Source organism: Macaca fascicularis, chromosome 6, assembly GCF_037993035.2.
Source record: "Macaca fascicularis isolate 582-1 chromosome 6, T2T-MFA8v1.1".
Lineage (NCBI taxonomy): Eukaryota > Metazoa > Chordata > Mammalia > Primates > Cercopithecidae > Macaca > Macaca fascicularis.
Genome location: NC_088380.1, coordinates 141,199,780 through 141,214,050, shown reverse-complemented (window position 1 = coordinate 141,214,050; position 14,271 = coordinate 141,199,780). Strand labels below are relative to the sequence as shown.

Genomic DNA, 14,271 nt, shown 5'->3' with positions numbered 1-14,271 from the left:
AGTATGTGTTAACATTTACAATAATAGTGGCAATCAAAATACATCTTGAATGACAAGGGTCAATATTTTAAAAGGATATTTCTAACATTCTAATGTCATGTCAAGAAAAGTAGTAATTCTTCCCTTGCATGCACCTCCAAAAGCCAGCTGTCTTTATAGCCATGATTTTTTAAAAATCTGCATAGCAACAAAAAAAGTAACAAAACGCTAACAGCTTTTCTCCCAATGGTAGTCACAGTCTAGGGGATGGCAATGGAATTCCTGAGGAACTTTAAATTGTAAATTCCTATAGCCCATCCCTAACCAAAACTAGATTTTCTGGAAAAAATGTGATTTTAATGCACAGAATTCAGCTAATATTCATCTTTCTACCCTAAGTCAAAACTCGAGGACTTGACTTTGCTTCTTGGTTCACTTACCTTCTTGGTTGACAGCCGAATTAAATGAGGGCTGGGGTACATCTCTATATGATGATGTCTGGGGCATGAGGGCCCTTATTGGGGGTGGGCCTCCAGCTGGAGGGGGCCCATGAGGAGCTCCTGGTTGAAAAGTTGTAGGCAGAGGTGGATTCACTAAGGGAGGTACAGAAGAACCTACGGAAACATCAGTTTTTCACACGTTACTTAAAAACTCAAGACTATGGCCAAAACCAGCCTTTTACCAAAGCTGAGTAACTTCTAAACTTACATTTAAATTATAATCACCAAAGAGTTACCAGAAACATGTCAACTTCCTAAATTTATAATATTTTTCAATCTACATGCATATTTTACAAATTTCTTTTCTTTCTTTTTTTTTTTTGTCACCCAGGCTGGAGTGCAATAGCGTTATCTCAGTTCACTGCAACCTCCACCTCCCGGGTTCAAGAGATTCCCCTGCCTCAGCCTCCTGAGTAGCTGGGACTATAGGCATGCGAAACCATGCCCAGCGAATTTTTTGTATTTTTAGTAGAGGCAGCGTTTCACCATGTTGGCCAGGCTCATCTCGAACTCCTGACGTCAGGTGATTTGCCCACCTTGGCCTCCCAAAGTGCTGAGATTACAGGCGTGAGCCACTGTGCCCGCCCCATATTTTACAAATTTCTAACTCTCCCCTACCAGGCCTCTTACCTGTCAATTATTAAAGCAGAGTAAATATAAAATTTGGATTAAATCACTTCTAGAGTAGATACATTGCCCTGTTTGTTTTTATTATTATTACTTTAAATTTTAATATAATAGAGATGGGGGTCTCATTTTGTTGCCCAGGCAGATCTTGAATTCCGGGGTTCCAGTGATCCTCCTGTCTTGGCCTCCCAAAGTGCTGGAATTACAGGCGTGGTGAGCCACTGTACGTGGCCAGCCCTGTTTATTAATTTTTCATTAACTGCTCATTAGGTTCAATAGGCCATGTGACATATTCTAGTACAAATTAACATGAATAAAATTTTAATGTTATTAATTTTGTAATATTTTGTTAATTTTGTTTACCAACATAGTTTGTTCCATTAACGTCAACTAAGTTTAGAGTGAGACTAAAAATAGAGGGCCGGGCCAGGCACAGTGGATCATCTTTGGTCAAGAGTTCAAGACAAGCCTGGCCAACATGGTCAAACCCCATCTCTACTAAAAATACAAAAAATTAGCCAGGCGTAGTGGTGGGCACCTGTAATCCCAGCTACTTGGAAAGCTGAGGCATGAGAACCACTTGAACCTGGGAGGCGGACGTTGCAGTGAGCTGAGATCTCGTCACAGCACTCCAGTCTAGGCAGCAAGAGCGAAACTGTCTCAAAATAAATAAATAAAAATATGGGGCCAGGCACAGTGGTTCATGTCTATAATCCCAGGACTTTAGGAGACCGAGGCAGAAGGAACACTTTTTTTTTTTTAATTCTGAGACGAAGTCTTGTTCTTGTTCCCCAGGCTGGAGTATAATGGTGCGATCTCGGCTCACTGCAACCTCCACCTCCCGGGTTCAAGCGATTCTCCTGCCTCAGCCTCTGGGAGCAGCTGGGTCCACAGGTGCGTGCCACCACACCTGGCTAATTTTTGTATTTTTAGTAGAGATGGGGTTTCACCATATTGGCCAGGCTGGAGGCTGATCTCAAACTCCTGACGTTGTAATCCACCCACCTCGGCCTCCCAAAGTGCTGGGATTACAGATGTGAGCCACCGCGCTCGGCCTGAAATTTTTCAAAATGTTTCACCAATACTGTTAAATTCTCCAGTATCAAGTTGAAAAATTGCCTATTAGGCTGGGCGCAGAGCAAGGCTCCATCTCAAAAAAAAAAAAGAAAAATTGCCTATCACTGAATCTTACAACTGCTAACAAGACTATCAGTGCCTGTTGACAAAACTGAAGACAAAGATTATTGCCATGTAACTCCCTTATCAAAGAAGTGGTCACACATATCTATGGCAGTATAGACAAGTCAAAGGAACAAAGGGGCAAGGTACATTGCCAACTCAGCATGAACAAGAATGTAAGATACATCTGGCCAAAAAGATGTAACAACTGACAACCTAATGTTTAACAGAATAAAAGTAAACGTACAGAGATTTTCACAGTTTTTAGAAGACTGTTTTTGAACAGATAATCATATATTTCATAAAATGAACATTTTTTTAAGTTGAATAATTTTTATGACACCGATAGCTAGAGTTTCAGAGTCTGCCATCTCAGCCCCTAAATGAGTGTAATGATGTTTAAAGGTGGCCTATCAAAAAAATTCAGGAAAATTTAATATATGAATCAAAAACTTAGTATAACCTAGATACTCACAGTTTTGATACCAGACTATCAGGTATCAACCATCAGTTATGAGTTGGAAAAACAAAAAAAAATGAGCAATTTGAAGGTTCTTTGAAGGTTCAAATGAGAAAAAAGGTTATTTTTTGGGCTCATTTTATTAGTTTATACGTTTTTATTTCCCCTTCTTTCATAAGTTTCAGCACTTTTTTTTTTTTTTGAGATGTAGTCTCGCTCTGTTGCCCGGACTGGAGTGCAGTGGTGCAATCTCAGCTTACCACAATCTCCGCCTCCTGGGTTCAAGCAATTCTTCTGCCTCAGTCTCCTGAGTAGCTGGGATTACAGGCACGTGCCACTACGCTTGACTAATTTTTGTATTTTTAGTAGACATGGGGTTTTCACCATGTTGGCCAGGCTGGTCTTGAACTCCTGCCCTCAAGTGATCCACCCGCCTCAGCCTCCCAAAGTGCTGGGATTACAGGCGTGAGCCACCACGCCCAGCCTCAGCACTTATTTATGTTTCTGTCACCAAATCTGTAGTGGAGACAAGGTACTCTGAGGGTTTCAATTATAGCTAAAGAAATTTCAGATTATTGATAATGTACCTTTTTAAGAGAAGCTATACCTACTCTTAAATAGTTTTTATTTATTTATTTTTAAATAAAATTATTTACAAAAAATAGAGATGGGGTCTCACTATTTTGCTCAGCCTTGTCTTGAACTCCTGGCCTCAAGTGGATCTTCCTACCTCGGCCTCCCAAAGTGCTAGAATTATAGGTGTGAGCTACCATGCCTGGCCCTTAGTTTTTAAATACATGTTTTCCCAAACTACTTTATTGTGGCTTTGGGCAAATTACTCAAGTCTTATACTTTAGAACTCTAAGAGATTGTTATGAAGATTAAATAAGATAATGCATGCCTGGCTAGGTGGCTCACACCTGTTATCCCAGAACTTTAGGAATTCCAGGCAGCAGGATCGCTTGAAGTCAACAGTTACAGTGAGCTATGTTGCAGTTAAGTGAGCTATGATCGTGCCACCCTACTCTACCCTGGGCGACCGGGTAAGACCCTGTCTGTACAAAAAAATAAAGAACAAAAGATTAGCCAGGCACTGTGACATGCCTACTCAGGGAGGTGAGGCGGGAGGATAGCTTGAGTCCAGGAGTTTGATGACAACAGTGAGCTAGGATTGCGCCAATACACTCCAGCCTGGGAAACAGAGAGACAGCCTATCTCTAAAAAATAAAAAGCAAAACAGAAAAACAGACAATGATATAAAAGTTTGATAGAGCCTAGAAAATAATACGGATAACATTTTTTTAACACTTAATTTTTTTTTAGACAGAGTCTTACTCTGTCACCTAGGCTGGAGTGCAGTGGCATAATCATAGCTCACTGCAGCCTCAAATGCCTGAGATCAAGCAATTCTCCCACCTCAGTCCCCCAAGTAGCTGAGACTACATATTCATTCATTCAAATGATTTACATGTGCCACCACATTCATTCATTTCAAGTGACTGATGCTCACTCATGGTATCAAATGAATTAGAACAAAAGTAACATGAAGGATTTTGGCTCTAGTAATTGCAGGTCAGAAGATTTCCACAAAGAAACTTAAGTTTCTAGAAGCAACTTTAATCTTTACAAGGCCAAAATGCATTCACCAGGGCCAATGTCTGATCAAAGGCTTGGAAAAATAAAGTTTCACCCATTAACAATTTACTAAGCCTGATGGAGTATATGCCATATAAACACACATGAATTTAAAAAGCTAACTATTGATATTAGTATTTCACTTGGAAGCCTTCACTAGTTCATAAACTTGAGGATGTCTGCTGAGAAGCATCAACCTGAAGATCCCAATACATAATTTTAAATGCTTTTGAAAGAAATACTACTAATGTTAATAAATGTGGCTGGGGTCGGGCGCAGTGGCTCACACCTGTAATCCCAGCACTTTGGGAGGTGAGGCGGGTGGATCATGAGGTCAGCAAATCGAGACCATCCTGGCTAACACGGTGAGACCCCGTCTCTACCAAAAATACAAAAAATTAGCCAGGCGTGTTGGCGGGCGCCTGTAGTCCCAGCTACTCGGGAGGCGGAGGCAGGAGAATGGCATGAACCCGGAAGGCACAGGTTGCAGTGAGCCGAGATTGCACCACTGCACTCCAGCCTGGGAGACAGAGTGAGACTCTGTCTTAAAATAAATAAATAAATAAATGTGGCCAGGCGTGGTGGCTCACACCTGTAATTCTAGCACTTTGGGAGGCTGAGGTAGGTGGATTACCTGAGGTCAGGAGTTCAAGACCAGCCTGGCCAACATGGTGAAACCACATCTCTACTAAAGTACAAAAAGTTAGCTAGGTGCAGTGGCACATGACTGTAATCCCATAATCCCAGCTACTCTGGAGGCTGAGGCAGGAGAATCGCTTGAACCCGGTAGGCAGAGGTTGCAGTGAGCCGAGATCACGCCATTGCACTCCAGCATGGGCTACACAGTAAGACTGTGTAAAAAAAAAAAAGTGTTAAAAAAAAAAAAAGTATAACACCTTGCTGATTTTAATAGCAAAAAAGGAAAAGTCCAACCAAACACTGAGGTTAAAAGATAAAAAGATCAAAGTCAGTCTAAGAATACATAATATGTAGCTTTGTCCTCAAGCTGATGTACAGATTCAACACAATCTCTATGAAAACCCAGCTATCAGCCAGATGCAATGGCTCACGCCTGTAATCCCAGCACTTTGGGAGGCAGAGGCCAGCGCATTACCTGAGGTCAAGAGTTGGAGACCAGCCTGGCCAACATGGTAAAACCCTGTCTCTACTAAAACAAATACAAAATTAGCTGGGTGTGGTGGCGAGTGCCTGTAATCCCAGCTACTTGGGAGGCTGAGGCAGGAGAATCGTTTGAACCAGGAGATGGAGGTTGCAGTGAGTCAAGATTGCACTATTGCACTCCAGCCTGGGCGAAAAGAGCAAAACTCTGTCTCAAAAAAAAAAAAAAAAACCAACAAACAAACCACAAAACCCATCTCTACTAAAATTACAAAAATCGGCCAAGCATGCTGGTCACGCCTGTGGTCCCAGGGGAGGCTGAGGCAGGAGAATCACTTGAACCCCGGAGGCAGAGGTTGCAGTAAGCTGAGATTGTGCCACTGCATTCCAGCCTGGGTGACAGAGCAAGACCCATCTCAAAAAAAAAAAAGAGAAAAAAAAAACTACTAATGAGTGTTACAGCTTACTTAATTTGTCTAGCAGGCTTTCTGGTTTTTGCTGGAAAGCCGAAAAACAAAAAACAACAACAAAAAACTACTAATAATTTTAAAAGTCCTATTTTCCATATGGTTTTCAGGCTTCAAGTATTATTTCAAATATCTAAATAAGCAGAAGTTTCACATTTCTACATTTTAAGCACTTCTATAAGAATACTACCTGACTTTACGAAGCTATTTTGAAGTGAAGGATATCCAGAAGAAACATATTGATGATTTGTGGTTAAGCTTGTATTTCCAGATACAGTTGGTTGGGATGATGCAGGAGGACAATGGTTTGTTTGTGTGGCTGTGGATGGATAGTTATATTGCCAATTCAAAGGTGGTGGCAGGTTGGCTCCAGGAAGAAAGCTACTAGAAGGCATTGGTGTAGTACATGAGTTCTGAGAAGTAGGTAATGGCATTCGGGGAGCAGGACCACTATGAAGCAAAGGTGTCACTGGATTAGAGGCCACAGATGGTCTATTAAGAGTCTGCCCAGATCCCTGAGAACCACCATAGTTAGACTGTCCAGAGACTGGATTCAAAGTCTTTGCTGGTATTGGATGAGAGTAGGATCCTGGAAGCTGGAAATTGTATCCTTGGCTCACTGACTCTTGTGAAGACAGCAATGCATTTTGGACAGGACCTTCCAATAAAAGGAGGACAAATTAGTCTTACCAATGAATATAGCAAGACTTTAAAAAATAAAGTAAAACATATATTCTTACGGTCAGCAATAAAAACACATAACCCAATTAAAAAATAAGCAAAGGACTTAAATAGACATTCAAATATACCTCCAAAGAAGATAGCTAATAAGCACATGCCAAAACATTCAACATCATCAGTCATTAGAGAAATACAAACATCATCAGTCATAACAGAAATGCAAATGAAAACCACAATGAAGGCCAGCGCAGTGGCTCACATCTGTAATCCCAGCACTTTGGGAGGCCAAGGCAGGTGGATAGCTTGAGCCCAGGAGTTCAAGACCAGCCTGGGCAACATGGTGAAACCCCATGCCTATAAAAAATACAAAAAGTAGCCAGCCTTGATGGTGTGCACCTGTAGTCCTAGCTACTTGGGGAGCTGAGGCAGGAGGATCGCTTGAACCCAGGAGGTCAAGGCTGCAGTGAGCCGAAGTCACACCACTGCACTCCAGCCTGGATGATAAAAAAAAAAAAGATGGACTAAACAGTAGCAAGTAACACAGTGAATACAGAGATATCTGAATAAATGAAAACATTTGTAAAAAATTAATGTATAAGCATATGTTGGGTCGCTTGGATAAAAATAGGCCATCTCACAGCCCGATGTTGCCACAAGATGTCCTGGCCTAGTTTCATATTTGTATTACAATTTTATTTATTTACTTACTTATTGATCGATTGATTGAGACAGCACCTCACTCTGTTGTCCAAGCTGGAGTACAGTGGCACAATCGTGGCTCACTGCAGCTCTGACCTCCTGGGCTCAAGCGATCCTCTCATCCAAGCCTCCTGAGAAGCTGGGACTACAGGCATGCGCCACCACGCCTACTAAACTTTTTTTTTTGGTAGAGACAGAGACTCACTATGTTGCCCAGACTGGTCTCAAATTGCTGAGGTCAAGTAATCCTCCTGCCTCAGCCTCTGTAAGTGCTAGGATTACAGGCATGAGCAAACAGGTTGTATTTACAATCTTATCACAAGCTAATATGCTAAAGAGGTGCCTTCAAGCCAGGTATAGCCAAGTGAAAGCCAAATACCACCAAAATGTACAAATTAAGCAAAAATTTGACAGGTCAATAAAGATGAAAAGATGCCAGGCATGGTGGCTCACACCTATAATCCCAACACTTTGGGAGGCCAAGGTGGGCAGATAGCTTGAGCTCAGGAGTTCAAGACCAGCTTGGACATAATAGTAAGACCTTGTCTCTATAAAAAATGTAAGAATTAGGAGGGCACGGTGGCACATGCCTGTAAGCCCCAGCTACTTGGGGCTGAAGCAGGAGGATCACTGAGTGCAGGAGGTTAAGGCTGCAGGGAGCTGTGTTCACACCACTGCACTCCAGCCTCTGTGACAAAGTGAGACCCTGTCTCCTGTCTCAAAAAAAAAAAAAAAAAAAAAAAAAGAGTATGAGGTCATAAGGCCAACTGGCAGGAAGACAGATACAAAAGAACTTGTTTTGTGGTAGTCACTATCATAGACATACTGTGAGTAACTATTACATGAAATATTTTTTTCTGACCTCCCTCCCCACTATGTGAAAATCATATATGGATCAATTGCAAGCAGTTCACAAAAAGTGTAGTAATAAATATATAATGACACGTTCACTGAATGGAAAATTTTTTTAACTTCTGAAGTCATTACTAAGTAGCCCATCAAAACAATGGGTCAGTGAGGCCAGGCGCAGTGGCTCATGTCTGTAATCCCAGCACCTTGGGAGGCCGAGGCAGGCGGATCACAAGATCAGGAGATTGAGATCATCCTGGCTAACACGGTGAAACTCCGTCTCTACTAAAAATACAAAAAATTAGCCGGGCGTGGTGGCGGGCACGTGTAGTCCCAGCTACTCGGGAGGCTGAGGCAGGAGAATGGTGTGAACCCAGGAGGCGGAGCTTGCAGTGAGCGGAGATCGTGCCACTGCACTCCAGCAGGGGCAACAGAGCGAGACTCTGTCTCTAAATAAATAAATAAATAAATAAATAAAAATAATAATGGGTCAGTGATTGTGAAGGGGTCCAGAATACACTACTATGGCATAAAAAATCATTTTAAGCAGACAGCATTTGAGTTTCTAAAATCTCTTATCTGCCTAAAACGGAGACTTCCAAAAGAACTCAATTGTCATAATCTACTTCCCAGGGGCAAACCAGGAAAGATATCAATCTGACTCATGACCTGAGATGAGAAATATCCATACCACACCTAAACAGACATCATCACAAAGCTATCATATCTATTCTAAGAGTCCATTTATCCTTCCTATAAGTCTATTTTCCAGTAAATGTCCTTTCCCCCACCCCACCCTTCCCCTGTTAAAATGGTATAGAGGTTGGGCATGGTGGCTCATGCCTGTAATCCCAGCACACTTGAGGCCAAAGCAGAACTACTTGAGCTGAGGAGTGGAAGACCAGCCTGGGCAACATAGCAAGACTCCATTTCTACAAAAAAAAATTTAAAAATTAAAAAATTAGCCAGGAGTGGTGGCACACGCCTGTAGACCTAGTTTCTCAGGAGGCTGAGGCAAGAGGACTGCTTGAGCCCAGGAGTTTGACTTCAGTGAGCTATAATCAAGCATTCCACCCTGGGCTACAGAGTGAGAACGTGTGTCAAAAACAAAAAGGAAAAAGTGAGCATGATAGTCACCCAAATAATGTTCCAACATATTCAAAATTAAAACAATCAAATCAATTGTGGTTTCAAACAAAATGTAGCATATTGTTTAATGTTTTAAAACTGAATTATATTGCTTTTTATTTTTTATTTTTTTGAGACGGAGTCTCGCTGTGTTGCCCAAGCTAAAGTGCAGTGGTGTGATCTCAGCTCACTACAACCTCTGCCTCCTGGGTTCAGGCGATTCTACCGCCTCACTCAGCCTCTCGAGTAGCTGGGATTACAGGCATGCACCACCACGCCTGGCTAATTTTTGTATTTTTAGTAGAGACGGGATTTCATCATGTTGGTCAGGCTGTTCTTGAACTTCTGACCTCAAGTGATCTGGCCACCTTGGCCTCCCAAAGTGCTGGGATTACAGGCATGAGCCACCACGTCCAGCCATTTGTTGATATTTTTAATGTTTGGTTTTATAATAGTATAATAGCTATAAACCTTATGAAGTTTACATCTAGCTTTGTGTTTGCATATACGCATTTAATAAAAACTTTTGCCAGGCATGTTGGCTTAATCTTGTAATTCAAGTATTTTGAAAAGCCAAGGCGGGAGCATGGCTTGACCTCAGGAGTTCAAGAACAACCTGGGTAATATAGTGAGACACCATCTCTACAAAAAAATAAATAATTAGCCAGTACTTGGGAGGCTGAGGCAGAAGGATCACTTGAACCCAAGAGATCAAGCCTGCAGTTGGCTGTGATCATGCTCCTGCACTCTAGCCTGGGCAACGAGTGAGAACCTGTCTCAGAAGTAAAATAAATAAATAAATAATTTAACATTGGGATGGCAGAGAAATATTTAGTAGCTATACATTACTCAAATTTTTAAAAAACTGATTTGAGGAAATAGCACTCATGGGATTTTAAGTGGAATTGAATATGGGTGATGAAGAGAGGAAAGAATCTAGGATGACTCCTAGGTTTCTGACCTGAGCAACCTGGTGGATGGCCGTGTTTATTCATTTGAACAGAAAGAGAAAAGAATACAAATATAAGCCAGGCATGGTGGCTCATGCCTGTAATCCCAGCACTTTAGAAAGTCAAGGTGGGAGGATCACTTGAGGCCAGGAGTTTGAGACCAGTTTGGGCAATATGGCAAGTCCCTGTCTCTACAAAATATATGTTTTGGTTGTGTATGTGTGTGTGTGGTTTTTTTTTTTTTTTTTTAGAAATGAGGTCTCACTCTGTCACCCAGGCCGAAGTGTCACACCTCACTGCAGCCTCCACCTCCCATGCTCAAGCGATCCTCCCACCTCCCCTCTTGAGTAGCTGGGACTACCGGCATGCACCATTGTACCTGGCTAATTTTTTAATTTTTTGTAGAGATCGGGTCTCCCTAAGTTGTCCAGGCTGGTCTTGAACTCCTGGGCTCAAGGGATCTTCTTGACTTGGCTTCCCAAAGTACTAAGATTACAAGCATAAGCCACCCCACCCACTTGATCAAGGATCAAGGATCACTTGAGCCCAGGAGTTTAAGGCTGCAGTGAGCTATCATTGCATCATTGCATTCTGGCCAGGGCGACAGAATGAGATGCTGTCTTTAAAAAAAAAAAAAAAAAAAAAAAAAAAAGTCAGGTTCAGTGGCTCATGCCTGTAATCCCAACACTTTGTGAGGCCGAGGTGGGTGGATCACCTGAAGTCAGAAGTTCAAGACCAGCCTGACCAACATGGTGAAACCCCGTCTCTACTAAAAATAGAAAAATTAGCCGGGTGTGGTAGCACACGCCTACAGTCCCAGCTACTCAGGAGGCTGAGGCAGGAGAATTGCTTGAACCCAGGAGGTGGAGGTTGCAATGACTGGCAATCGCACCACTGCACTCCAGCCTGGGTGACAGAGCAAGACTCTGTCTCAAAAAAACAAAGGTGGGGGATGGCCAAGGGAAGAGAGATTGAAGAGTTATTTTAAACACACTAATTTTCAGGTGCCACCAATGAAAGTGGAGATGTCCAGTATAAAGATACTTTTTTTTTTTTTTTTTTTTTTGAGACGGAGTCTTGCTCTGTCGCCCAGGCTGGAGTGCAGTGGCACGATCTCTGCTCACTGCAAGCTCTACCTCCCGGGTTCACGCCATTCTCCTGCCTCAGCCTCCCGAGTAGCTGGGACTACAGGCGCCCGCCACCATGCCCGGCTAATTTTTTGTTTGTTTTTTTTTTTTTTTTTTTTTTTTGAGACGGAGTCTCGCTCTGTCGCCCAGGCTGGAGTGCAGTGGCCAGATCTCAGCTCACTGCAAGCTCCGCCTCCCGGGTTCACGCCATTCTCCTGCCTCAGCCTCCCAAGTAGCTGGGACCACAGGCGCCGCCACCTTGCCCGGCTAATTTTTTGTGTTTTTAGTAGAGACGGGGTTTCGCCGTGTTAGCCAGGATGGTCTCAATCTCCTGACCTTGTGATCCGCCCGTCTCGGCCTCCCAAAGTGCTGGGATTACAGGCTTGAGCCACTGCGCCCAGCCAAATTTTTCGTATTTTTTAGTAGAGACGAGAGTTTCACCGTGTTAACCAGGATGGTCTCGATCTCCTGACCTCATGATCCACCCGCCTCGGCCTCCCAAAGTGCTGGGATTACAGGCGTGAGCCACCGCGCCCAGCCGCAGTATAAAGATACTTATCTGTGCTGGGTGCGGTGGCTCAGGCCTGTAATCCCAGCACTTTGGGAGGTGGAGGCGGGCAGATCATGAGGTCAGGAGAGCAACAGCATCCTGACTAAGATGGGGAAACCCCATCTCTTCTAAAAATACAAAAAATTTGCCAGGTGTGGTGGCAGGTGCCAGTGGTCCCAGCTACTCTGGAGGCTGAGAAAGGAGAATTGCTTGAACCCAGGAGGCAGAGATTTCAGTGAGCCAAGATCATGCCACCCCACTCCAGCCTGGGCAACAGAGCAAGACTCTGCTTAAAAAAAAAAAAAAAAAGGTATTTATCTGCAGCCAAAGCGATAGGTTTCAGCTTAAGATATAATTTTGGGAGTCACTGATATATGCATAAGATTTAAAACCATAGGAATTAAAGACACCCAGGGAGCATGTAAGAAAAACAGGTCACCTTGAAGAGCACCAATATTGAAGGAGGAGAGAGAAAAAAACAATCAGAAATGGAAGAAATATTGAGAATACTGCTGTTGAGAAATAGCAATCAAAAAAAAAGAAAGAAAACCATAACCACCCTTTCGGTAATATCCTAGAAACCAAAGAAAGCAATTGTTGTAAAAATAAAATAACAACCAAAGGTATCAAATGCAGCTCGGAAAATGAGGACTGAAAAATATTGTTCTATTTAATAACCAGGAAGCCATTTGTGGCCTTATTTATTTATTTATTTTAAGATGAATTCTTGCTCTGTCACTCAGGCTGGAGTACAATGGCGCAATCTTGGCTCATTGCAACCTCTGCCTCCCAGGTTCAAGCAATTCTCCTGTCTCAGTCTCCTGAGTAGCTGGGATTACAGGGGCATGCCACCATGCCTGGCTAATTTTTGTATTTTTAGTAGAGAGAGGGTTTCATCACATTGGTCAGGCTGGTCTTGAACTCCTGACCTCAGCTGATCTGCCCGCCTCGGCCTCCCAAAGTGCTGGATTACAGGCGTGAGGCACCACGCCCGGCTGACAGGGTTTTCTAAGTCTTTGTGTATACATATGGCCTTTGCAAAAATTGATAGCGAGACTGCAAGACCTCTTAAACTAATGGATCTTAATCTGATTATCATGTAATAACGCTAAAGGCAAATAATAACTTCCATCATTAATTAGTGCATTTATTGACTGAATCAACTTGCAAAGGCAGTTAGAAACTGCAGTTTTGTTTTGTTTTGGTTTTTCAGAACTGGTCTCACTTTGTCCCCCAGGCTAGAGTACAGTGGTGCAATCTTGGCTCACTGCAGCCTTAACCTCCAACGTTCAAGTGATCCTCCTGCCTCAGCCCCTGAAGTAACTGGGATTATAGGTGGTGTCACCATGCTTGTCTAATTTTTTGTATCTTTAGTAGAGATGGGTTTCAACATTTGACCAGGCTGGTCTCGAATTCCTGATCTCGTGATCCTCCCGCCTCCATCTCCCAAAGTGCTGGAATTACAGGTGTGAACCACTACGCCTGGCCCAGGCTTTCCTAAAGAAACTTATAGCTTTTTGGCCAGGCTGGTCTCAAACTCCTGACCTCAGGTGATCTGCCCGCCTCAGCCAAAGTGCTGGGATTACAGGTGTGAGCCACCACACCCAGCCACATGAGATTTTTTACTAATGCAGATTCTGGGATCCTTTTGAATCCTATGAAATAGGATTTTACAGAGGTGGGACCTGAGATCTCAATTCGTACCATTATTATAGCAGGTTCCTCTGATTCTGAAGCTGCTAGTTGGGTGGGAAGCACTCATCTGCATTCATTCTTGCCTCTAACTTTCTAATTTAGCTTCTTTACCCACACATCCCAAAATTGTCCTTAATAAGGCCACAAGGCCTTATTGCACTCTAGCCTTGCACTCTAGCGTGGGCAACAAAAGTGAAATCTCAAAAAAAAAAAAAAAAGAGTTTTCAACAGAATATGCAAGCATCAACTACTGCTCTGGAATAGTTAAGCAAAACTAGACCCCAGCATTGAAACATTTTCTCACCTTCTTGAAAAATATCCCTCCTCCAACTTGATACCACATCCCTACCCTCTGTATTATTAGCAGGACGAACAATAAAACAACCCAGGCTAGGCTTGGTAGCTCATGCCTCTAATCCCAGCACTTTGGAAGGCTGAGTCAGGAGGATCACTTGAGGCCAGGAATTTCAGACCAGCCTAGGCAACACAGAGAGACCCGTCAATACAAAAAAAAAAAAAGTTATATATAGATATTACATTATATATAATATAGATTAAAAAAATATATTTTATATATATATATATTAGGCTGGGCATGGTGGCTCATGCCTGTAATCCCAGCACTT

At 42.7% G+C, this 14,271-nt stretch overlaps 1 protein-coding gene and 1 non-coding gene across 4 annotated transcripts in view; one reads left to right on the top strand and one right to left on the bottom strand.

Annotated features, from left to right (window-relative positions):
- SEC24A (SEC24 homolog A, COPII coat complex component) overlaps positions 1-14,271 on the bottom strand; it is a 78,553-nt gene that overhangs the window by 61,509 nt on the left and 2,773 nt on the right. For 2 of the 3 annotated variants that reach the window (XM_005557802.4, XM_005557803.4), the window contains exons 2-3: positions 6,157-6,624; positions 420-593 (exon numbers count right to left, since the gene is read on the bottom strand). In XM_005557802.4, coding sequence (XP_005557859.1) covers positions 420-593; positions 6,157-6,624 — 642 coding nt within the window. The remainder of the gene's footprint in view (positions 1-419; positions 594-6,156; positions 6,625-14,271) is intronic. The other variant, XM_045394238.2, reaches the window with a different exon arrangement.
- LOC123574252 (U7 small nuclear RNA) lies at positions 5,951-6,010 on the top strand. Its single transcript, XR_006699139.2, has one exon. It is a non-coding gene; the product is annotated as a U7 small nuclear RNA (small nuclear RNA).